This window comes from Trachemys scripta, chromosome 9 (genome assembly GCF_013100865.1).
Source record: "Trachemys scripta elegans isolate TJP31775 chromosome 9, CAS_Tse_1.0, whole genome shotgun sequence".
NCBI classification, from domain to species: domain Eukaryota; kingdom Metazoa; phylum Chordata; order Testudines; family Emydidae; genus Trachemys; species Trachemys scripta.
Window position 1 is genome coordinate 59,897,600 of NC_048306.1, and position 27,260 is coordinate 59,924,859.

General features: G+C 40.4%; 1 protein-coding gene across 3 annotated transcripts in view; it reads right to left on the reverse strand.

Moving 5' to 3' along the window:
- Window positions 1–933: 933 nt before the first annotated feature.
- LOC117883293 (glypican-5-like) overlaps window positions 934–27,260 on the reverse strand; it is a 622,483-nt gene continuing 596,156 nt past the window's right edge. For all 3 annotated transcript variants that reach the window (XM_034782472.1, XM_034782470.1, XM_034782471.1), the window contains one exon: window positions 934–4,068. In XM_034782472.1, coding sequence (XP_034638363.1) covers window positions 3,866–4,068 — 203 coding nt within the window. In that variant the 3' untranslated portion in view covers window positions 934–3,865. The remainder of the gene's footprint in view (window positions 4,069–27,260) is intronic.

The following is a 27,260-nucleotide window of genomic DNA, read 5'->3' on the forward strand; positions in this document are numbered from 1 at the left end:
GTGCAAGTAATGGCATATGAGCATAAAGTGGCCTTAATGTGTACCTTTGCAATCTGCAAATCCTGCTGCAACTGTTCGCAGGGCCACTCTCCCTCTACCTTCAGGCTGCTCTCACTTCAGCAGGGCTTCAGCAGCCCCAGGGAGGTTGAAAACTCAGCAGAGGATCAGCATGGCATCTCAGCCACACACCATTTCCTCCAACCACCACACCCACTTTTCTCTCTGCCTGGAGGGAGAATGACATACAAACCTCTCTGCTGGCTCAATGCTATCAGGAGCATCTCCCTTATGCAGGGAAGATCCTCCCTAACAGGAGCATAACCTTTACATTGGGGTGACCCTCCCTGGCCCAGGATAGACTAGTGGTGCAGTGCAAAGCGGTGACACCACATCAGACAGTTTCGCTCTCTATGTTAAGAAGTACACATTGCTATGGAAAAAAACTCCAACGAAACAAACAAAACCCTCAGCAGACTTATTTTAACCCACAAATGAGCAAGCTCTTGACGTGCCAGTCTTTGCATTCACAAACACTGGGTATTGCAAAAACAGATTATATCAAAACAATAAACATAAAAGAGCACTGGCTAAATAAAATTCATAATTGCTTGGCAAAACTACGTTTACATCTCATTTTTCATCTGGAAAGATATACTCCCTTTGTTGGATTTGATCATTTATGTTTGCCTTATTTGGATGTGAATTTGATACTCAGCTCCAACTCACCTGTGAAGAAAAAATGCTTCATAATGTGTTAGATACAATATCCTATTATGTCTTTAAAGCTGCAGCATATTTCTGATGTACACTATGACCATGTTACAGGCTGGTTTGACCTTTACTCTCTTTAAATTGTTAAATGCAGTAGGAGATGTTCTAGTTATGTTAATGTGAAAAGTATTGATGTTGAGCTCTCCATAATATCTTTTTCCCCTTTCCTCCCCCGTACTCATCTGTATTTATTAAAATATGGGTTGAATCCAATGAAATGAGTTGATGAATCTTTCTCCTTACAGTTTGTGCAGTGTTATTTTAGTCTGGGTAGTTTGAAAGGGGCTGGATTAACTATTGTCTTGTGTAATACAATAGACATGTGGAAATTTATAAACCAAAATAAAGATTAAAATATTTAATCTTTCAGTTTAGCAAGACTATGATTCAGGGTCTACACCAAACTCTAGCTAATGGGGATTAGGAAGAAAATTTCTCTTTGGGCAAGTTATTTCATAATTGCCTACTGCAGGGTTTCTTGCACCTTCCTCTGATGTACTGGTACTGGCCACTCTTGGTTATATGATACTAGGCTAGATGGATCGCTGTAGTCTGATCCAGTAGCACAATGACTCTTACAGCACAATTCTCAAAAAGCAGACTCCGGTACGCGGTGGATGTTCAAACTCTTTCACAAACTAGAAGTTGCACATCTGGAATTTGGGAGAGCCAATTTCAAAACACAGAGACCCAGATCCATATTTTGGCACCTAAATACACATTTGAGATATTCAAGTGCTGATATACTCACCTAAATATTGATTTTTAGGTTCCCAACTATGAAAATACTGACTTAACAGCCAGATCTTCTTCTGGTGTACATCTGTGAATGACTTCAATGGAGCTTTGCTGATTTATGCCAGCTGAGGATCTCGCCCTAGGTGTCTAAATCAGCATTTGGGTACCCATTGCTCATATTTAGGTGCCTAATCACGGATACAGCTGTCTAAAGGCAGGTATCCCATCTGGTCCTGTGAAACTGTAAAGAATTAGGAAATCACTTCAAGCTACAAAAGGAACAACTTGCATAACTGCCATGTGAATGTACACTTTTCTAAAAGGACTCAAGGGCTGTAAAAATGTGCATAAATGGCAATTTGACTGTATGCCTGCATAGGCTGGTGCTGTTCATTTATTGTATCAGTGAACTCTGAAAAATTGTAGACAGCAACTTTCATACTATGTTTGCAAGATTCATTCTCATTAATACAATGTGAACTCACTACTTAATGGTATTAACTCATTAACGTGTTGAAAAGTCAGAATTCTAACACTGAACATTTCATGATAATGCTCTAAGCATCTTATTCCTTTTTGTCTTGGTGGCGCCAGATTGTATTTCCAGCATTAAAAGAATTGGAATGCGACTCTGCTTGACGTGACCACTTTCAGTTTCTACATGTGAATGCTTTTGCTTGTACAGTTATGCACTTACACATTTTTAAAGACCAAATGCAAAAATGTCAAATCCCCTCCTTTGCGAATATAGAGCTAATCAGTAATTTTTGCTAACACCACATGAACACACAAGTACAATGACATCCTGCCCTCCTATTCTATACTGTCACACCCAGAACTTGGTTGATATGATATACGGTTTGTCTCTTGAATTAATGTCAGTGCTTGTATAAATCTAAGTGCTGAAAGAGATGTTTTACTCCCTTCTCCCCCCTCCAAAAAAATTAAAGGCAAATGTCTTTACATTAAATCTTATCATCATAGCCTGCAGCAAGAAAATGGCCATTAAATGGTGGAAATGGTTATGAAATTAAGTAAATGTGATAACAATCCCAATGCTTCATATGTTTATCATTAATCACTGTACTCATACCGTATCGTATGTATATATTTTCAATGGCACTATAAATACAGTTGTCAGAAAATACACATATTAGTTCTCAACGCATCTAATTACATCATAGTACCTTTCCATCATAGTTTCAAAACACATCAGTGTTTCCTTGATTTAAATCAAAAATTCTCATCACAATAAAATGAAGATTTTGACACTGTCTGGTATAGAAAATCAAAGTGATAAATGACTGATAATGTTGTTCTAGATTTCATATTGTTTTACATTTACTTCTATTGTGATAGCACAATTTAAAATAGTAAAAATAATTAAATAATACATGGTTTATGAAACATATTGTACTATAGAGGTCTACAATTCATGGAGACCACTTTTTGGGTAAGTGGAATCCGAACACTTTATATCTCTGACACCTAGATGGAAACAAGGTCCTTTCCAATAGGAAACAGGTAAAATACGTTTGAACTAAATTAGCTTTTTTCATATATAACTGCATTCAGCTGATTAAAACATTATGTTTACTTATGTTTCCCTTTGTCAGACATTCATCGAGTAAGCTTTGAGCATATGGTAATGAAGTTTTGTGCAGCAGGGAAACTCATTGTCTATATGCCTCAGTAAAACGTTAAGTGTTTCTAAAAAAATTTTTAAATGGTAAAGGCAACTATACTTACACATTACAAACATACCATATGCTTTTTTATATTGTGTCCTAAAATCTAAACAGTAAGAGCGAAAATAAAAGGGTCAAACATGCTCTTATCTTCTTGGCCACTTAGGAACTTTATGAAACTAGTAGAGAGTATTTCACTTGACATGGTTCACCACTGTAGACATAGGTTATTAGCTGTTCACTAGAGAAATACCATATGTATTAACTTGCACCAGAAGAATGATCGTTCATTTGAACTTATCGCAAGAATTTAACAAACAGAAACAACCAGTGAGATTACCCAGTGAGTAAAATGGGAAAAATGCCAATACAGTAATTTACAATTTTAGTGTTAATTATTTCTACCCCAATAACTTAAACTACTCAGATCCCCTGTCATCATTCCCTTTATATCTTGAGTGGATAAGATATTATCAAGGACCTTCTTCAGACACAGTGTAAGTGCTGACAATCACTATCAGCCAATCTCAGCCTTTTTTTTTAAGCATTCATTCTAACATACCATATAATATTAGAGAGCCATTTAACTTTGTTTTCCGTTGGGTAAGGCTGAAGGTATAAATGACAACGGACAGAAATTCTTCGACAGTTGTTGCAATACAATGCAGCTACGACAGACAGTGCCACAAAATCGCTAATGCTGTTACAATGAAAAGTGAGGAACTAGAGGCTAGATTGCCCACATTTCCGGCTAGATCATGTTTAGAAGATGACTTGATTGTGGTTGTGGTGGCCGTGGTGTCAATCTTTTTCACAGTTGGTTTTGGTTCATTCCTATCTTCCGAATAGGCCTTCTTTTCTTTGAGTACATCTGACAGAAAGAGGAAAAAAAAGAGAACATGATGTCACTTGCTCATTTTAAAAGGGGAGGCTCAGTACAATGTCTATTACTAGAACACCTTCTGAAGTAAGCACTCTGACTTGTATCACAGGTGCTCTCATCTGAGCATGTTAGGAATAAGACTAAAAGTATGTATAGCAGAGCTGGTTGAAACGCAGGAGCAGCCTGGGAACTCCCTCTGGAGGTGGGGTCCCCCGCTGCAGAGCTGAGAGCCTAGAGGTCCTGCGACCCCTTGCTCCAGCCCTGGCTTCCAGGGCTGCCAAACTCCTCTTTGCACATCAAGGAGCCTGGAAGCCCCAAGCGCCTGGGCTTGCTGGCAGGAAATGAGGCACACTTCCAACACAATTGTGTTTCAGTGGAAGTTCATTGAAACTGAGACTGTTGCCACAAAACACTTCACAACCAGCTCTAATGTATAGTACCTTCTAGTAGAAGGTTCCAAAACTTTGTTTCCTTCTACTGCCCTCATCCCACTTCAGAAGGTCAAGTGCAATGGGATCTGGCCATAGGCCAATGATGTTTTTCTCCTGTGGTACTGGATTAGCAATTGATGGCACTATGTAAGGTTAATCATACTTTAAATCATAATGTTAGGGGTCAGATGTGGTTTTGTATGGGGCACTGTGTTGGAGGGGTGCCCTGGGAGCACACTGACTCACTCACTGTCTGCTTCCTGGTTTCCCCTTGCTCTCTGGGACCTAGGAATGTACCCAGCACCATTCCTTTACCTAATGCAATGTGTGTCCTTTGACACACAGATACAGCTGTGCTGACCAGTGTGGTATTAGGTGGAGCCAAGGCTCTACTATTCCCCAAACTTTCTGCCCATGTGAATTGGGTGGGGATGTAGCAGCCTGACATAAGCTGCTTTCTCCTGATGCAGCTCCCCACTGAATGGGTAGATGACACTGGCAATAAAGGGATGTCCTTTTGCTCCCCATTATGGGTGCATAATCAGGCTCATTGAGAAAAATGAGTCAGAAGGTAAACTTGAAATATCTTTTCCCCTCAAACCAATCAGATACATCTACAAATATTCCCATATTGAAGCAAATATCTTGTTTAGCAGGGTCAGTTCCCATTTTGTTTAATTACTTTTCCTGGCCATTAATCAGTTTGTTTTTTTTAAAGGATGAAATATTAACAATTTAGCGATGTTATTTTTCCCCATATAAATTTCCTATTAGGACCCAAACCCATTAATTCCTTTTCATTCCTGAAGTTACTTTGTGACAGTCTGTGGCTCTGTTTCTTCCTGCAGATCTGGCCTTAGGGCATGTTTTTTGATCTTTCATTCTTATTAGCGCTACTGTGCCGCTTGCACGCTGTCCTATTTGTTTCCATTCGGATTATTCAAACATGCTTTGGAGTATGTTTGCTGCCTGGCCTCTCCGTGTGGAGATGGGTGTACTTGGATTAATAAGTATTAGATGATGTGCCAGTCTTAATTTGTAACGGGTGCACATTAACACATTAATTTGTACGGTTTTGAAGCATGCACAAGTGGAGCATGAGGCACAATACATCCAATTCATCAATGGAGGCTGGTGGAAACCAAGGCTGAATCTGACCCAACATCTCTAAGGGTAAATGCAAATGAAGTCAATATGAAACCATTTTCTTCTTGCATGGAACTTGTTAAAAATTATTTCCTTAGTGGATCCCTACACAAAATGTGGACTTTTAAAACAATGAGATGACTAATGATGGTAGTTTTTGAAAGTCCAAGTAAATAAAGACATCTACTTGTGTGTAGTAGTGAAATCCTATTGTCCTTGAGGTTTTTTTATTACCACTGTTAGAAAAATTACCATTTCATCCAATACTGAGTGCAATTCATTTGAAAACACCCAAGTGTCTAGCAAAAACCAAAACAGCTTATTAATTAGCAGCCATTGTTCATGTCCATACTTTGTGAAAACTATGAATGCAATGTATATTTGCACAGAGAGCAAATGCATAGATTTGTTATATGGATTAAGCAACAGCCCAATTTTAAGATAACTCCGAATTATAGAAGCAATTTCTTGGAATGGATTCCAGAAATGTAAATACAAATTGAGATCATTGTCTGCAAATCAGTAGTTTTCAACAACCTTCAATAAACTCACTTCATAATAAAAATGAGCTATTGTATTGGAAAATACATATTGTTCTTTTGCCAATCTAAACTGTAGAATAAATGCAAGGCATTCCTTCATCTGTCTCATAATATCAACATTAATCTGGGAGGAACTAATAATGTCTAGAACTGAACCAAGGTTGAATGAAGGGAAGGGATGTTGGCAGATATGTAGTGGAAACAGATTAGCCCCTCCAGCTGCAATCACAGTTCCACTACAAAGCATATACAGTAGCTATAGTTTCTCTTCAATAATAACTTTGTGGTAGAGTTCATAGAAGGAAGGGGGAAAACATGTGGTAAACATTTAGAAAGTATCATATCAGTATTCTGAGAACACAAGGAAAAATAGACAACCTTCAGAGGGTCATTAAAGTAAATTAAGAATAAATCACTGAAATAGGTGTGTTCTGACAGTGCTTAGCTTCCCCTTCCATCACTGTCATTCTCCTTTTCAACTGTGGTAAAGGCAGCTCTACTTCTATTTCTCTACTGGGGTTTATATCATCCCAGCCTGCTGACTTCAGCTCTCTTGGGCCAGCTGATTAAATTAAGACCTCACTCAGGTAAATCTATTCCCCTCTTTCACTTGGCCAAGCCCAGCATTGTAACTTGATTGGCCTCTATAAATCAGGCAGGCTGAACTGTATTAATTCATTTATTTTTTTTATATTGACTTAACCAAAAATCTAAGGTAAGATTTAATGCTATCAGGGAGGCTGTTGCTTTTTAAAAGCCTTTGTCTCAGCAGTGACTGCTTAATGCACTACATAACAAGCGCTAAATAATACATTAGAAAATTCTGCCTTTAACATTTCCAGAGGAAGGACTAACATTTTAATCTTCTCTCTCTGCCTTTATAGCAAAGGGTATTCTCTGATACATTTCTAATTTGGGGTTTAACTGTGCAAAATTGGTATTTTAAGATGCACAGTTTTAAAAAGGACCTACTGTGGTTTAAATTCTTTTTCAAACATGTATTTACTTTTTATTCTACAAACTTAACTCTTTATGTATTTAACATTTTATTGCACTTTGATGGGCATGCCCATTGCTTGCCCATGTGTTTTGGTTTTGATGTTTGCTTACTCAAATCTCTCTCTCTCTCATCATCTCAGAATTGGGTCTGGTTATGTTCAGTTTAGCATTGACATTCACATAGGAAAGAATAACACGTGTCAATGTTACCACTGGCTAAACCCCCCCCCCAGTCCTAGTACTGCCAATCCCAAACCTTCAAAAACAAAGAGACAAGCCCCCCAAGTCATAATATTTCTTTTAAAAATAAATTTTGGATTATTTTTACATTATTCTTCTGTTTTTTGAGACGTTAGGGTTCATGCTTTAAAGCTTTTCTCCATAACCATGACTTTTAAAAAATTGAAAGCTGAGAGTCTCATGTAATCACATGGCTCCAGGAGCTCGGGCTTTAAGAAGACTCCAAATAACACGAGACTTGTGATAAAATTGAGAGAACTGGCAACACTGTATCTTGATGTTATATTATTTTTTATTTCAGTTAATTAATTAATTAATTATATTTTTTAGTAACTTCACTGGATTTAATATTGGGAGTACCTGTGAAGTGCAGCATTAGGAAATGTAGTTTGTAAGCTCTTTGGAGCAGGACCATCTTTGTGTTCTGTGTTTGTACAGCACCTAGCACAATGTGGCCCTAGTCCATGACTGAGGCTCCAGGTACAACCACAATACAAATAATGCTAAACTAATGTTGTCTAAGGCAAAATTTTAAAGTTTTAAAAAGTGACCACTGCACATGAACAGGAGGATTTCAATAGTTCCAGCTCTGATGAGGTGATCTTCAGAGGACTAAATGCTTTGACAGCAGCACTAGGATAGCAAGGTGAATTTCAGTGTGTTACTTTCTTTTAGAATTATTTGTTGTGAATAATCTCATTTGTTAGTCAGATATGCCCTTTTTCTGTTGGTAAGTTATCTGAACACATCATGAATTTTTTACTGATTTGTCACTCAATTAGTCTTGTTTTATGAACAAAGTTGAGCCCATGGGTTATTTGTGTGCTGTCCATGGCGAGTCCTCATTCAGGGGAAGACCTATCAAGAGAGACAATGAAGGAACAAAAAAGGACAGTGGAGAACAAGATTTCCAGAATGAGGGTATGAAGTATGAAGCACAGCAGACAAATCAAGGAGGATGAGAATGGAATAGTGTTGCCAAAATATGGTTGGAAGACATCATTGGCAAGAACAGTTTCAGTGTCAGAGCTAAAAGAGAATGAATACATTTAAAGAACAAGGCAAAGGGAGGAGCTGGAAGTGAAGCAAGTGAGAACTTGGTGGTGGTTATATGGCAGAGGAGGTTGCAAGTGATAGAAGAGGAAGAGGCGGTGATGGGAGATCATGGCTGAACTTTGGCAATCACTTTGACATCAGCAAGATGTTACATGGCGAGAGATGGGTGGTGTGAAATCTGAGGGTGGGAAAGTAGTGCTGTTTGCCTAGGAAGATGGGAGAACTGGAGGAAGAATTAATTTATAGCGGAGGAAGATTTTGCAATCATAGGACAAGGAACTGAGCAAGCCAGGACTGGATGTTTGTGAAAAGCATTTTGTGGTGAAAGAGGGCCAAAAGCCAAGAGTGGAGAGACTCTGAGTGTCTGTCTTCCCTCTAATTTAAAGTTGTATTTATTCATTTTGTTGGAAAAAGCCAGGCGTTTTAAAACACTCTTACTTTCTTCCTCCCAAACATACCATGTCAATACACAAAGTATTGCTGGGTGATCACCTTACACTTTGACTGAGTGTTTGAATGTGAATATAGGATTCTAGGGAATATATGTTTATTCGTACACACTTTTTAGGGGGATGGAGGAGTGAGTGGGCATGCATTCCTGTGTTTACACAAGGAAGAGCTCCTCCCCAAACATTTGTACAAACAATAAATGATTCTACAAGAGTTGGTGGAAAGGTGGAAGAAAGTTTGAGCATGGTCAGATCAAATTCCAATTCTGATTTTCTGAAAATACTTGTGAACAATTTCCCAGCATTCAGCCAGCTCAGCTGCCCTGCACATCGTAAATGTTTAAGGTATGCATGTGTATTTGTTTCTACTTTTTCAAATGTTTATTGATAATACAAGGCCAAATGTATCAGAATAATATATAAAAGCTCAATCCATGTTAGCTATTTGCAGATTCTTTGCCTTTTTGCCAAAGCTTACTGAATTAATTTTATTGAAGGGAAGCATTATATAATTTTTTGAATTCATGTCTTCTACATATACTTGCATCTGAAGAATTCCAAATAAAATCTAATCATTCCTTTATAAACTGTAGCAGTTTCCAGAGATATGTGGTGTCACTTCGTCCCCTTTCCCCTCCAAATGTTGTATCCAATCAAACTACACTTTAATCAGAGAATTCTCTCATGGCTTAAGGTTGACAACTGACATAGTACCAAGGATATTAAATGGCTACTTTGAAACATAACCAGTTGTTAGATACAATCCAAATAAAGACTTCATTCAAAAGTTTAAAATAAAATAATAAACAATAGATGGATGTACATTCGTGTTTCTAACTGTGCCTTTAAGAAAGATAGCCTTTCCAAAATCTGTCATCCCTATATCTGATAGAACTATTGGGTATAACTGATTTGAAAGAGCATTTGCAAGGAAGACACATGCCAAGAATATATGTCTATGTCTTCATTGCAGAACTTACTCAAGTTATCTACACTCGAGTTACTCCTCTCAATTTAGCCTCACAAGAGTGAGTGCAGTCACACTGTGAAATGACACTTGAGCTGCTGTGTTCACACTGACACTGCACTCACTCATGAGAGGCACGGCACTAAGACTTCTGGGGGCCCATCCGATGATTATTTGCACGGCAGTAAGTTGAGCTACTCTAGGATTTCTTTCCCAGTGAATTATGGGAGAACTTGTCTGTCCTTTCTGGACATATGAGGGGAATTGTGGGAAGGCATTGGAGGACTAGTGGCACTCAGAGGACACAGCCTGCATTCCCACTGCAGAGTGCTTATGTTAGCAGCCAACCAGTTGTGCTCAGATGAGCTCTAGTTTATACCCCCACACTCCAATTAAGGGTTTTTGTGTATGGCTGGGAGTCAAATTATCTCTGCAGTGAAGATCAGCCCTATGATTTCCTTGAGTAGGTACAAAAAGAAAAGTTCATGATTTGTTCACAAGAATTTCAACAGTTAGCACACAACTATGTTTTCCTTCACATAACACCTACTCTGCACTATGTGTAACCCAGTGGCCAACAGATTGTGAAACACCTGTTTGTAAAAAGCTAAGCGCAGTGGGGTAGACCCCTACTGTTTCATGCTGGAGAACAGAAATACACTAACAGGTGACAGTGCTCAACTACCACTGAGTTATTGTTTACATTTGATTTTGTCTTTCATAAATCAGCAGTTAAAGCTAACTCATCAGGCAAACTACCGCTCAAGAAAAGCTTGCAGCTAAAATAAGTCCAGATATTACAACAGGAATGTTAAAGCCTCACCTCTTTCCCAGGAAACAGAGTGGTGTGCATTCAGAATCTGGATGATCAGTGATAACCTGGCACTGTCAAAGCCTAATTACACTAACCAAGGTAGAGATGAATAGTGGAGGAATGTTCAGATGTAACCATAGACCTTTGCTCAAGTCGCAGTCGGGTGATTCTGATTAATTGCAAAGCTCTATTTCCAGATCAGATGCCAATTTTCTAACAGTGCTGATGATCAAACCTAGTAATTTGTTGCCAGATCCTCAGAGAAACCCTGAGACAGGGACAATCATTATATTTATTATGTTGACTGTGTTGTAAAACTGCCTGAGAGACTGAAACGTTGATTTGTTATGAATATTCAAACATTAAGTTATGAAATATTTGGCAGAGAATAAATTGAAGTCTTTGTTAGTACTAATCATCAGTGAACTTGATAAGATTTTTTTTTCTTATGTAAGCAGGGGATGTAACATTATGGGAAGTCACCAGATGACACTATTGCAGATGCTCTTGCTAGTTGTTTCTCTGAATTACTTGAGGTAAATCTTGAAGACAGTCTATGGCCTGCTTTTCTTTTGGAAACTAACCATTCTAACAACAGAGCCTAAACTTCATTCTTAGGTCTTAGCTGCTGCCTACAGCAAGCAAAGGTGGTACATTCAAAATCACTGGGGTGGCTAAGAAAGTTTAAAGTGTGGAAAATATAATTGAAAACTGAGTCAATACATTTAGGGTTTATTATGGTAAAACAGTAACACACAACTGGACCCTCCTCTGCTCTCAAGAGACACAAAGCAGCCATAAAGCCAGTTTAAATGGGCAGTGGAGGATTCCCTCTGCCTGTAATGTTAATATGTGGTGGCATATAGCCACTGTAGTGGCTCGTATGCCACCCCCTCATCTTGATCCCCTGTGTAATGAATATGGCTGGAACATCCATACATCCCAGTGACCCCAAGCTGCTGGAACAGCTGTTTGGAGCCAGGGGCAGTTGAGGCTGCTCTGACTCTTGCTGAGGACTAGACCTGTCCCTGATCAGTAAAGGTGGCTCAAAATCTGCTAAGATCCCCCCATTTTGCACTGAGTACAGCTCATCTAGACCAGAAGATCTGGGCCACCGTTTAACAGATCTTGCATCCTTGTTAGCAGCTGTTAAAGTTGCCTCTTGACAACACAAACAAAACACTTAATGAAAATTACTTGACATTGATGTTTAGAGCATTTAGTGTTATCTTCACCTCAAAGATCTAACCACAGATTTCTATACAGTAATATACAGTAATATACCTGCCTCTCAGATGGGACTGAGAGTCTCATAAATACTCACACCAATCAATACATTCCTTTGGAGAGGCTAGCCAGCATGCTAGAGGAAGTTGAACACATGAGGCCTTGTATTGTGTCCCCATAGCTTTCATGTAATTGTTCTGCAGTGTTGCCCTGGTCATGGTCCTGACATGGCCAATTAAAGTTCATCAAATTCTTTACTAGAGTGTACAAATACTACTGCCCTCTACTGAACTCAACCAGGAAGTCCTGCTTAAGTGTGTGTTAGAGTTTTTTATCGACGCTCTGAGGGATGGGCAAGCAAATGTAATTCAAATGAGAACTATTAGTTTTTGTCCTTCTGTTGGAGTGAGCTGAGCTCAAACCTTTTTCTGACGTTACAGAACATTTAGTGTGCTGTGGTGCCTCCCCTCACAGAAACTGCTGTACTTGTTGAGCTTCCCTCAATCCTTGACAAAATAATGCTTCCACTAAGGCTAAGGAGAGACTGCCAAGTCCCCTTTGACTGCTAGTGATGCTGTTGTCAATGAAGATGGCAGCAAAGATAAGAGATAAGACGGGCAATCTTCTCAAAGTATGGGGCACTTGGCTAAGCTTCAGATGAACATTTGAACTGGATATTGACAAGTCCATCTCTTCTTAGTCTCACCATCTGGTGGCTGCACTGTGAGGAGAATGTTACTGACAGGCAACCATTTCTACTTTAGTGCAAGAGGTAAAACAGTGACGTTTGTGGAATGGGAAGTGAGCCATGGGCTCATGAGTACTATTCCGCATGCAGGCTGCATGTGATCAGCTGACAGCTGTGGAGTGTGTGCACATATGAGGTCTGGGATCATTATGCTAGACGAACGTACAACCCCTGTGGGGTTTGCTTGGAAGAGAGTCACAGAGTTTGTTTTGAATAAAATGAAACGCAGAGCTATTTGCCAGTCTACTCATAATTATATGGGCTTCGTGCATTGTGGAGAGAGCTGGGGGGACCAGCTACTACCACTACAACTCTAGGCTAGGACGAAACAAAATAGGGAGCTTGAGTCAGTTCCCAAACATCTTAAGGAGATGTGAGCTTTTGGGGAGAACTTTCACTGTGCTGAAATCTGTGACCTTTCCTGGGTTTGGTTCCCCCCCCTCATGAATTGCACAAAGTCAAACCTTCTAGGGTCTCCCCAAGCTTTCCTGCAAGTGCTGTACTTTAAAAAGACAAAAGGAGTCAGTGTATATATTGGACAATTTGTGCCTTGGTCATGAGTGAATTATCATGGTTGGAATGAGAGTCATAACATATGTTTCAAGTGAGGTATCAGTGCCTGCCGTCACTCTTGACGTTGATGCTCAGTCACTTGGTGAGTTTTACTTCTATCTTAGTGAGAAAATTAAAGCAAGATGCAACCTGCTGGAACAGGCTCTTAAATTACAGTAGGTGCTGCAGTATTATAATTAGCTTTTTATCACCTCCGGGAGCACAAGCTGAAATTACTTTTACATATCCCAAGGAAGGAGCCCTGAAATCTCAAAACAATGTAATATCCCTAAAATGCATAATTATTCAACAGCACCAAAAATCTCCAAATGATGTATTATCCTGACATCGTGACCAATACTAATTATTTTCAAATGTAACTGCGGCAGACAAATGGGACAAATGAAAGATTATCCCTCTTAGAGGGGAATTTGAGAACACTCCAACTGTCAAAAAAACCTCCGCATCAAGATTGGAGAATTCATAATGCAATTCCAAAAATGTTGGGTTTTTGAGTGTAGCTCTTTCTGCAGAAAAAAAGGACTGGGTAGATAATGTGATGTTTATTGAAGCAGTAAGAGGTAAGTTTCGTACACAAGCTTTGGAGCCCAAACGATTTCTGAATTAGATAAATAGTAGTACCTTTTTGGCCTCCGAATTTATGTAATGTTCTTAGTCTACCAAATTCTTCACATGAATTCGAGAAATGTGTACCTGATAGGCTGTTTCCACAGGATTGCGGATTGTAGGATTGCGACTTGAGGTAGTGGTGAATGAGGAGCTATAGAAATCTTAAGGAAGCCTTCTGGAGTTAATACAATACATAGTAGATGCACAAATGAAAACTTCATAACAAGTTTCTGAGGATACCTTCCTTTACATTCTGGAAAGTTTGATGTGTTAAGTCCTTGACTACCCAGAACTGTATTGATGACAGCCAACTTGCCTCAGTTTCCTCATTTAAATAGTTAGTTATCTCAATGAGTTTAGGTCAGGGAGAGGAAGATACCTTGGGAGACAAGGTTGTGAAGGTTAGCTGACCTCTATAGTTGGAACTGGTGTGACCACCGCTGGAATACCATGACCAGTTCTGATGCTCACAATTGAAGATGGATGCTGATAAACTGGAGAGGGTTCAGAAAAGATCCAAGAAAATCATTAAAGATTGAAAACATGCCTTAGAGCAATAGACTCAAGGATCTCAATCTATTTAGCTTAACAAAGAGAAAGCTAAGGGATGACTTGATCACAGTCTATAAACATCCACATGGGGAAAAGATATTAGATAAGGGGCTCTTTAATCCAGCAGAGAGAGGTATAATATAATCTAATAGCTGGAAGCTGAACTAAGCAAATTCAGACTGGAAATAAGGTGTAAATTTTTAACAAAGGGTTATTAACCATTGGAACAATTTAACAAAAGTCATGGCAGATTCTCCATCACTGACAATTTTTAAATTAAGATTGGATGTTTTTCTAAAAGACCTGCTCTAGGAATTATTTGAGGGATGTTCTATGCCATGTGTTGTACAGGAGTCAGACTAGATGATCACAGTGGTCCCTTCTGACCTTGGCATTTATGAATCTAGTCCATTTGGGACCTCAGGTGAGGGACAAGTTCTAGAAAAACCAGATGGGAGGAAGGATGAACTTGTGAGTACAGGATTGGACGGGGGGGGGGGGGGGTTAAATCCTTATTCTGCAACAGACTTCCTGTGTGCCCGTGGGCAAATCACTTATTCTGGGTACAATGGAGATAATATTTCTTCCTTTTCCCCACCCTTTGTGAACTTTGAATGTAAGCTCTTCAGGGCAGAGACTGTGCCGAGCATCTCGGAGAACCAAAGTTGGCAGGAGCTTCTAGGCACTACTGTAATAAAAATAAAATATGTGAGAGAAAGGCAAGAGTGTGGAATAACTGTAGGACAAGTTGAGATGTCTGGCACACAGAAGTCATATTTAAACTGTAATGGCAGTCTCCTTCCACCACTCCCAGCAATCAGTACTCTATATAAACTTATGTGCAAGCAACATATTCAGTATCCCATTGACTGAGCCATACGGTAGTAAGGAAGCCTGTTCCTACATTTGTTTTGCTTTTGATATACAGCTGCTACAGTAAGCCAGGCATGATTTTCATGAGGCACAATAAAATTCTATTAGTTCCAAGAACTAAAAAGTAAACAGAGATAACTGCCTCAGCCTTCACAATGATAAAAATGTCAAGATAGGCCAATCTTCATTCCTTTCCTTGGGAAGAAATCGTCTAAAACATCCAACCTGGGTGTATCAGTGGTAGTTCCGTAATCAATCAGTCATCCACAGCAAAAGGTTTCATAACATTGTGTGTATTAATATAGGACCTATTTGAATGCAGACAAGCTGAAAGCATGTGTTCAAAACATGCCAAGCATGTTTTACATTTCCTTGAAACATCTGTTTTTATTACAATAGCAGAGACGCGGTTATCATGGTTTCATGTTTAGGCTTAATTAGCTCGCCCAGTACCCCAAGTGTATGAAGTACAGCTGTCATTATATTCTGGTACATAATATGGAAGTATCTGTAAAACATGATGTTCCTGGTGTATCTGCTTATCTTTTGTTGTAACTTTTCTTCTAATGAAAGAAGCCATTAAAAAGCTCTGTGACAGCCTCACTGTATGGTACCATTAATTAATTATGCCTAAAAATTCTGTACATACTTCACTAGTAACCTACAAAAGCCTAAGAGTGACTCTGATCCTGCATGCTTTGCACGCTCAAGACTCCCATTAAAGTTAATTGGAGATGGGGGATGCAAGGAATGCCGGATTTGCCTTTATGGCTAAAGACAAATGTGTGCTCCCAACTTCAAAGGTTAGGTATTCCTGCCAGTCTAGGGGGTGGACGCAATCACAGCACCATGCACTGAAGGCATCTGCTAAATGTCATGCCACAGCTAAAAGCTGTAATTAAAAAAAACATAAACAGACTGAAGAAAGAAAAATATTAGTAATAATTGAAAATGCTTTGGCTGTTGCATTCATCCTGATGATCTCATTCATTCTGGTTAAAGAAACTACTTTCAATTGGCTGACATGGGGTGTGCTTTGTTTGTGTTCTCATTCTACCCCCATCTTTCCCAGTTAACTTTTATTGCTCAATGCAAAGGTCAAACCAAAGACTTAATTAAATTGAATACAGGGAAACGATAAACTTATTTTGGATGGGGGAATGAAAAACCATTTAAAGTCATCTCATTCCTCTCCCACACACACTCCTCATTTTCTTCAGACTAAAAAGCGCTTGTATTGAGGGTTATCATTTGCTTAAAGAGAAACTGCGCCTGCTTCACTTGAAAGGTTACATAGCAAGAAGTGTTTCAGCCCATTTATAAACAGTTAATAGCATTTACAAAGCTGCAATTATAATTGCCATTTTTAATTAAGCTTGGCAAATTCTGAGGCGGATGAAGCCCCATCTTGCTAAAAACAGACAGTATTTATGATACTGCACCAGCAGTAAGGAAGTCCAACCTACAGCAAGGATCTGGTCCCCTGTGCTTATCTTAAAGGACTTCAGTGGAGTCACTGAAGTAAATTCAACTACTCACATACTTAAAGCACATGTAAATCTTTGCAGGACTGGGGCCTAACTGTAAACCAAATTCTCTCACAACTAAAGAGTCAAACCTCAATCAATTGCTTCCATCATCTCACCCCCCAAATTTAAGAAGCCATGATTCTTGTAGCACGTTCTACTGTTCACCAAATCCAGGTTTCCTCCACACTAGTGATCACAGCAATGAGGAAATGAAATGTTTCCTGCATTTCTGTTTTTGGAGGGTTTATTGAAAATAAATCATCATATTAAAAAAAGAATTTAAGTCCTGTTATGATGGAGTCACGATTTATGTTCAGTTACAGAATAAACACACAAGAACCACATTTAAGCAGACATTAACTGAGTTTTTTATTGCACCTGTTAAATTAGATGATAGTGGAGGTAAGTCATAATGTCAAGGGAAAGTTCAGGTCCATAGATAAATTCATAGGAAACATTTATTTGTTCATTGAATTTTGATACTGTTCATCTTCAGTGGGAAGTGAAATAAAAAGAAACTATAGCAAGGTACTATTTGAACTAAACATTTTAGACATATTAACAGAAGCAGTAAAGAGAAAACATCATAGTATTAGACTGGTTTCTCCTCTGCTCTGGAAAGTTTACATTATCCTTTTCTCATGCTCTAAGCTGGTAATATTCAGCATGCATACCCTCTATTTCACACTGATAGGCTTGTCCGGCAACCAGAACCTCAGTTCTATCACAGCTGACAGTTATTGATGGAGAAGTTGATTAAAGCCATCACACTACTTAATATTGGTAGCAAGAAGAACATGTTTCATGTAGAAATACCAAAAGGTTTAGAAACATTATTGTATTAATAGCATACCGTGAAACTGATAAACCCTTTTCTCATTCAACAGGATGAATATTCAAATCAATATAAGTGTAAAGAAGACAAACAACTACGGATGGTAAGTAAACTTTTCTAATAAAATATCTCACAAAATGAAGTGTATTTGCAATATATTAGCATGTAAGAAAATTACCTGCAGGCAATACATGGCTGTGCAGCAAACAAGAGGAAGGGAATTCACATTCAAGTCAGATACTGCATTCTAATGGCCCAACTCCACTTCTGGGAGTTTGCACCAATGTCTTTGGCTGGAGTCACCCAGGCACATCTAGGGGTTGAATTTGGCCATTCCTCTTGTGCTGAGGTATTGTGGCACATGATATTAGATCAATGGGTTCTAAACTTGTCTGAGACCTCCTTTTTCATAGCAGGCGCACCCCATAAACCTCACTCTGGGTTAGACAGCAGCTGTCTGAGACTCCCCATCCCTCCATTCAGCAATATTGGAAGGGAAGGGTGGTCCCATCCCCTGACCTGTTAGTGAATAGCTGAGGGCTGTAACTCCCATCTTGACAACTTCTGTGATAGATGAACATCACATTAAGAATCAAACTGAGGACCCCAGGGGTCAAAAACTTTCAGCAGGCCTTTAGGTGTGTTCATGTATTTGCCCAGGTGGTCTTAGTGATATAGAAACTATGCGCTTCCCCACAGCCTCGCCTTACCTGCAGCACCCCACCAATGGCTGATGCCCTGGGCTGAGAGTGTAAAGTATTTTTGTTTTTAAATAGGAAGAAGCTGGAGAGATGGAGAAAAGCAGGAGCCTCAATCAGGTCCGGCTCTAGGTTTTTTGCCGCCCGAAGCAAAAAAAATTTTGGCTGCCCCCCGCACCCCCCTGCCACCCCCGCCCTCGCTCTCCCCCACAACCCACACCCCCCTGCTTCCCCAGCCCTGGGCTCTCACCCCCCCCACCCGCACCCCACTACCGCCCCAGTCCTGGGCTCTCACACACACACCTCCTGCCGCCCCAGCCCTGGGCTCACCCCCTCCCCCCACCTGCACCCTCCTTTCGCTGCAGCCCTGGGTCACTGGTAACTCGCTCCCACGGCAGGTCATTCAGCAGGAATTTTAGATGTGCACAGAACACAGACAGGATTGTTTCCTATATGGTTACAGAACTGCAGTAAAGTGGAACAATTTTCAGCTTGTGTGATTGGAGGATATCTGGATGCATATTATAAGACTGTCCTACATAAATGAGGAAAAGTTGAGGTGCCTTTATTATTCTTTTGTTCCACTCTTTCTTTCTATGGGGAATTTGCCAATGCAATATCACTGTCTTCCTTTTAAACAAACAAACAAATAAAAGGCAATGGCTATTGAAAATAGCAATTCCAGTCCTAATAACCACTGGGAAGCATTTCTTGCTCAATTTTATCCTACTTTTTCTACAGCAAGTTACAATGGATCACTATATTTGATTTGGGAGAAATGAAGTAACAGCTGCCCAAACTGAGCTTGAGCACTCCTGAATTTTGAGGTGTTCAAATCTGGAAGGCAAGTGCTGGGGGCTGTGGCTCCGCAGGGGAGCACGGCAGCATGTATGCAGCAGCGTGTCTGGCACTGCACGAAGCCAGACACGCTGGTTTGAGTGGCACGGTAAGGGGGCTGGGAGGTTGGAGAAGGGGTAGGAGGTTCTGGGGGGGGCAGTCAAAGGACAGGGAGGGTTGGATGGGGCGGAGGTTCGGGGGGGCAGTCAGGGGCAGGGAGAAGGGGGGGTTAAATGGGTCAGGAGTTTGGGGGGGCAGTTAGGGGACAGGCAGCAGTTAGATAGGCATGGGAGTCCCAGGGGTTTGTCAGGAGACAGGTAGGGGGTGGGGTCCTAGAGGGGAAGTTGGGGGTGTCTCAGGAAGGGGGAAGTTGGGGACAAGGACCAGTGGGGCTTAGATAGGGGGTAGGGTCCTGGGGGACAGTTGGGGCAGGGGTCCCGGGAGGGGGTGATCAGGGAGGGTTGGGGTTTGGTTGTGGATGGGTTGGGGTTTCTGTGGGGGGCAGTCGGAGGGAGTGGATGGGGGCTACCCTCCCTCCCCATGGAGTGTCTTATTTTTTGAATGTTAAAATATGGAATCCCTACTCACAGCGCAGCTCTCCATTCACAGCAGGCTACAGCATGAGGTCTCAGCTTCCTCACTCCCTCCCCCTCTTTCCTGTTGGTAGTGGCCAAGGGAATGCTGGGAAATGTAGTTCTTTCCCTGCTTCAGGACTGGCTCTATAGGCAGGGAGCTAACCAAGGAACTACAGCTCCCAGGGCCCCCTGTTGGTTCTCAGCTCCCATGCTGGATCCCTGCCACCCCTGTAAATGGGCTGCCCCAAGCACGTGCTTGCCTTGCTGGTGCCTAGAGCCGCCCCTGGCCTCAATGGAGGCAAGCAGAAAGCAGCTGGAGTCTCCTGGTCAGGGAATTGAAGAAGCTGCTGATCTACTAGGTGATCCTTGCAGGCTCTCTAAAAATATGGGAGACCAGCAGTGCTTGTTTGTGAAGCAAAACCGACATGTACATAATCAAAGTGGTTAATTCATTGACTAAGTACGGTACTTGATTTGTGCATGTTTTGGTCAGTGCAAAGGGATTTTGACATATGCTCAGCCTCATCTCTGAAACTTATCTGTTATTGCCAATTTTCTTTTTCATAAGAGCTTAAATCAGGGGAAAAAATCTGCTAGAACTTCATGAGTGCTGACAAAATGTGCTTCAATGGATCTTTTGGCACTGTTGTTGTCTATTATGTAAATATGCATCAATAGATTTCGTAAAACAAATTATGTAAATACCTATTTAGGGACTTTTAAAAATGCATATTGCTCACCTGATATTTAGAGAAAATTAATGTCTATCATGTAAATCTGCACTTAGGAATTGCTACATTACAGCCTCGGGATGTCAAGGCCTAACAAACCCTTCTCAACATGCAGATTCAATCTTGCCATGATAGACTTATGCTGTAAAAATCGATGATGTCATGACCTACTCAAGACACATATCATTGACACTTTAGGTTGTAACCGCTCCTTCAATTCAGCTGCTATACCAGTGCTTTAAGGGCCTGGTCTTGACTTCAGATACTGAGCTCTGATAGTCATTCATTTAGGACTGAGGAGATTTCAATTTTTTAAATACTAAACCCCCATATTTTTAGGAACATCAAAATGTCTGTGGGGGTGGGGGATTCAGAGCCAAAGTTACTGTGCAGTAATTACGGTATTTTTAAAAAACTGGGCCCAACCCTATAGCCACTGAAATCAAAGGCAAAATTCCTTGGAGATGGGAAACACTGGGCCCATGTAAAGTTTTTCAGACTATAGTGATTACACCATACAGTGCAGGGGATTCGGAATGGGGTACAGAGCATTTAATCTGCCCTAACTATGTCAAATCTGGCCTACCATTGGCCCAGGACTAGACTTAGTATTTTTTTTGCAAAACAAATTTTACACTCCACAAATCAAATGTGACTTCGGTCCACCATGTAAAATTGATGTGAAAGGAGACTCAGGCTCAAGGGGGGAAAAGGTGTGCTTAAGACAAGGCAGAAAAGAGTGAGGGAAGCTATTAACACCAGTATAAATGGCCAGCGCTATCTAAGAGTGACAAAGACACAGAAGAACTATCTGTAATAGGTAGACCAAGATATGAAGGATTAGGTCGGAAGACCAAAAATATCAGCATGGAAAGTCAAGATACAGCAAGATTCTGAGACATGAACTGTTGCTTTTGCAACTGAGAAATAATAGGTCTTAATGAAACAGCTGAGTCTTTATGATTTTATTCTTATTACACATCTATGGAAACCAGGAAAGTGTTATGATCATAGTTCAGTTAAAGATAATTGCTAATTGTATAAGAGAAAGCTGCTCTAGAGCTTAAAAATTGATTGTACAGTGATCCACTAGAGGTGGGTTTCAGCTGATGATTCTTAAAAAGCCAGATAACAACTTTCCTGATGTAGGGAATCTAAGAAACACAAAAATGTTTGTACCCTATTTCTAACTGGAATGTCCTTCTTGTTTAATCATGTAAGAGCCAGATTTTCAAAAGAGCTCAGCTCCCATTTAGGCATTTAGCTGAACTGACTAGGTTTTTCACAAGTTCTGAAGCACCAAACCTCTTCCATTGTTCCCAGTGGGAACTGCTGGGTGGGGAGGTCTTTTGAAAATCTTGTCCTAATACTAAAGTAGTTTGCTAGAAAAGGTTCCAAAAAATCTACTTTGGTAAAGAATACAGGAAAATTGGTCTTTCAGGAGTAGTAAAAGCAGCATCTGCTGAACTTTATTAAATCCTTGTTTAACTTAAATTGAGATGGCTGAAATTAACCTTTATATCCCTATAGTGCTCTTCTTTTTGAAGCAATTCAATCAAAGTAGTGTTAGCAAGGGCATCATTCCATTTTATAATCTCAAAGAACATTTTTTCAGAGATAGCATGTGAGCACCACTTAATTGGAGCCAGCCTACAGTGAAGGAGCTGCATACCAAGTTATTAAAAAAAAAAAAAAAAGACTTAAGTTGAGAGGAGATTGGAAATCTAAGACAAAAGTTAGTAAAGACGGGTGTGTTACAAAGAGGAGGTAATCATTTTCTAGAATGACAGAGGTAGTGCGGGGCACAATGGAACAGTTCTAACCACGGCTGGTCTTGGTACATTTGCTGGGATGTGTGAATTGACAATGAACCACTCTCCAAAAAAAACCATGGAACCAGCAAGATATTTGCAGACCACCACTCTGATTTCTCTACTGTTACATTGTATTGCTTTTACTGAACCCTACAGCCTTTCCTTTTCAGTACAGATTCTAAACTTTTTAGGGCAGGGACTGTAATTTACATAGATTTGCAGCACCTACTACAATGGGACCCTGATCCTGATTGAGACAGCCAGGCATCACTGTAATATAAATAATTACAATGAATCGAAGATAGGTACTGTAAGGATTAGAAAAGAGCAAAAAGATAAAAGTCACAATTTTTGATTTCATTTCAAACTAACCATTCACTGATGTGCACATCACAATTATCAACCATCCATTAGCATCAAAACTCAACTCAGAAGCCTCCATAAATCTGCTGCCATTTAATTATGAATTTAAATTAAAGAATTACAAAATAATTATAAAATGCAATTGGCCTGTTCATTTCGCTGAACCAATCTGCATCTAAACTGAATTATAATTAATATGCATTAAAATAATATATGACAATAAACTCTCAACAATCCCAAATTTTATAGACTCAGTAATATATGATTACTAAATCTTCAGAGTTTACAAGGATGTTAACACTCTCTATTATTGGACAGCTTGCTATGATAGGAAGTGTAAATGTCTTCTACTCTGACACATCACATATCAAATATCATGAGATTTGCAATAAAACTGAGATATGGCAACGTTCAAAGTTCCTACTTCTGGGAGGAGCAAGAGCACATAGGGAGACCATCTCACCCTTATCTCCCCATGCCAGAATCCTGTTCCTTGGTGAGGTCAAGGGGGGAGGGTATAGCTCTGTTGTCAGATGCTACCGGTGTTGCTCTGCTTTCTCCTATGTTAATATCACTCGGCTGCGTGCATCTGTTCCCTCTGTGTGCTGCCCCAGCTTTGCGCAAATAGCTGACACAGCAGACCTGAAGAGAACCCACAATAACCACAGAGTCTAGTAAGATGCAAAGTCATGTCAATTAGGTTTATTGCGACCTTGGACACAATTGCAGTTCCCTGTAGGTTTTCTTAGCCTAACTCAGGGCATACTACGAGAAAGTGCCTCTTGGCAAGGACCCGGCTCAGTGGTGGAACTTTCCACTGCCCCTGTGGCCGGACAAAGACACCACCCCAGGGATACATTCTTATACACAGGTACAAACAAGTTACACATCACTCCTGACGTATTGAGGTGCAACCCCTCTACGTAGTAAGGTGCCGCCTCTCACCTTGTACATGTTGGTTCGATCAAAACAACTCTATCCATCATATTCCCCTTTTGCCCCTGTCATTGGGATGGGTCAGCCTGTTCCATGTTATCTGTGGAATGTTCCAGTATAGTGTATGTTCTGATATCTGGTGTCCAGTACCTTTTAGGTATGTCTCTTTTTGCAGCATCAGCCCTTTTCTTGCCAGCTTCTGTGAGCAGGGCCTGCCTCTGGCTCACAGCTTAACTTTGCTTTATGTTAGCAAAATCTTGACCATTACTTTAGTTCAGGCCTTAGGCCTCATACCAGGCCTCTGATACCAAGGTTTATATCTCAGGGCCTCCTCTTACTACAATCTCTACCATCAGAGACAAATATTGCGAGGTGGATGGGCCTAAGTGAGGCCAGTGTCTTTAAAAGCAACTCGATAGCCCCGAGTTTGCTTTTTCAATAGGAAGGAGCTCTAGTATTGACAGAAGTCTAAGAAATGCTGCAATACCTTCCTTTTTGAGAAAACTTTTCCACCATGACACTCACAACACTGCCATGGCTCCTTCTACACCTAAACCCTCGACCAAAAAAGAGAGAGAGAGAGAGAGAGAGAAAGAGAGAGGAAATTAATAAACCCGTAAAAAAATCAAATGCCCTACCCCAAGCAGAGTTTTGAACCTGAAAAGGGAGAAGTGCCAGAGACTCCATGATGCCCACTTGGGCCTTAGCTATTAATTTTATGTGGAAGGCGACCAGATATGATGGTGATGAGAGTCAGTAACAGAGGGGTAGCCGTGTTAATCTGAATCTGTAAAAAGCAACAGAGGGTCCTGTGGCACCTTTAAGACTAACAGAAGTATTGGAGCATAAGCTTTCGTGGATGAATGCCCACTTCATCATTGTGTCTGATGAAGTGGGCATTCACCCACGAAAGCTTATGCTCCAATACTTCTGAGAGTCAGTATAAATTCAACACACAGATAGAATGAACTAGCTCATAACATTGTGACTGGACTAAATATGATCTTTCACCCTAGACCCTGCTTTTCAGAAGTTTAAATTGGTTAGGCTAAGGAAGGACCCTTCCAACAAGAAAGCAAGCCAGTCACTCAGCTCACCAGGCAGCTCTCCCTGCCTCCTGACCACCTTGATCTCTCTCTGGCTTCTATGCTTCCTCCTTTGTAAACTCTCCTGTAATTTTCATTTGGACTTTGTAACCCATTTCTCTAGGGACCACCTCTTATGTCGGGGAGTGGGAGGGAGGGTGGTGAGAGCTCCCTAGCTCTATTCCACCCAGAAACTCCCTGCTTTGTGACAGCAGCATATAGGGGAGGGTCTGGCTACTTACCTCTACAGGAAAAATTAATTCTCACATATATGTGTGAGCAGCCATCTTGACTGACACACAGGGGCTTGACCTGGGAACCTCCAGAGCTGAAAGAGGAGCTATGACAGTTTGACATAAAGAGCAAACATTCCCTCTCTGTGGGCTGTAACAACTCATATTCTCTGACAAGCAGCACAGAGGGGGATATATTACACACAACCACCCACCCACGCCCCGGGCTACACAGGCAAAGCAACAGGCATCTGACAGGAAACCCACTTAGCCATAATTCAGCATACGCAGAGTGTGGGTAACTACTGAGTAATCACAATGGAACAGTCAAGTATTACAGTTGGATGGTGAAGAGGGTTTCAGTTTCATCCACAAATTTTTTAGGGTTTCTAATTAGAAAACTGGATATTTGAAACCCTGAATACTCTTCTGATTCTAAATCTGAGAAATGGCAAAAATTGGCTATCTGGTATGTGCATGCGTGTGCACGCCCCATGTACTTGCAGTCTGAAAAGGTAAATAAAAAATGAAATATCTGATTAGTTTGTGTGACTGAGTTTGTAATAATCTCTAAAAACTGAGTGTGAACATCTTGTAGATGGAATATACATTGAGAGCCACTGCTGCAGAAGAGCTAGTCCCATGGAAGAAAGCCACACATGGCACGGTTTTAGCAAGTGACAGGAATTGCTGCATAGTGTAAAAATCCAATATGGATGATGCATGGAGGGTATGTGAAGCAAAGCAAATTACGAAAACATAGACATTGTGTACAGAGGCATGGGTGCTGATTGAGGAGTCCCTGTGCAGGAAACTCAAAGGCTGGCCAAGTTCCTGTTAATTTTCAGGCACCCATTCAAGCAGCTCAGCTAGTAAAGAGAGCATTTTCTGTGACGCAAGCATCCATAATGGTGAAAAGTTGTATAGTGATGGATGATTTGGAATGTCATCCTGAGCTGCCACAACTGTTTCAGGACAATAATTCCTTTAAAAACCTCAGTAATCTGGAATGAAATTTTAAAGAGTGAGATTTGAGCAGCCCAGCTCCAGCATTCCTTAGCATGGGACAACTGGGATTGTGGGTGGATGCTCTATGTGTCACTATCACATTAAACGTCTGACATTTGGAGTCTCTTCTGTTGTAGTTTTACTTTCTGAACATTGGGTACATAGCAACACATTTGTTATGTGCAACAGGAGTATTAGTCATCACCATCTCAAGGCCATGGACAATTGTTTCTGTTCCTCCGCAGAAGTCTGTTATTTAGCTAGTTTTCTCTTTACTGTTCTTCTCAAGATATCCTATTTCCTTCTACTTAATTATACGGAAGCCTTCCCCTTTAATCCTCTAACTGAAAAACAACCAAATGGCTTAGAAAAGCCAGAGCACTCTATCTGGGCCTAGATTTGTTCAAAAGGAGAACATCTGTTATAACTAAGCACCCTCCTTTTTTCCTTTGAATCAGAAACCATGTATCATTTAAGCACTAGGTCAAATTCTGCTCTGGTGTGCAGATGGAATAACTTCTTTGGAACTATTTTAGATTTACACCACTATGTCTGAGAACTGAATTTGACTCACTGCAGTCATATAAGGATTGATTTAGTAGAGGGGCAGGGAGATCACGTTGTGCCTCAGTTGGGGTAAATTGCTAGGTTTGGCAAAAAGCTGCCAATCTGACCAAAAGTTTGCCCATCTGAAGATCAGCAAGTTTTGATTCTGACTCTTTTAAGAGAATCCGCTGTAAACAAAAGCAAGGGCAAAAGTGGTTGCTCAGAAATGCACTTAAATTTCATTTGTGGGCATATTAAAATAAGAAATCAAACACCTTAAAATTATATTCACAGCTGATCCGACTGGGACCTGTGGATATTACTGCATTAGACATAATAAAATATGTATGGGTGTTTCAAATTTCAGTTTTATTCAGCTTTGTTTCTTCACGGGTCGAAAGTAGAAATTATTGACAACATCCCATTTCAAATGTAAAGCCAGCATTTTCAAATGTGAAGGCCAAAATGATTATGATATTCAGAGCATCTCTAGAAGATACAGCACAAAATTAAGCATGCAGCTGAATTCTGCATTAACTGATTTCCAAATAGTATTTCAGGTGTAGCCTCAAGTATAGCACTTTCTAGCATTCCAACATGGAGATGATAAAAAAAAAAAAAAATCACAAAGCCAATACCTGAAAGAATGTTGCTCAAGTGCAGATTAGAAAAACACACTAATTCCTGAACATGAAGAAGCATCTTAGAATCCAACAGGACCACTGAACTGCAAATGTGAAAAACAAAACCCTTCAGTACAGGGG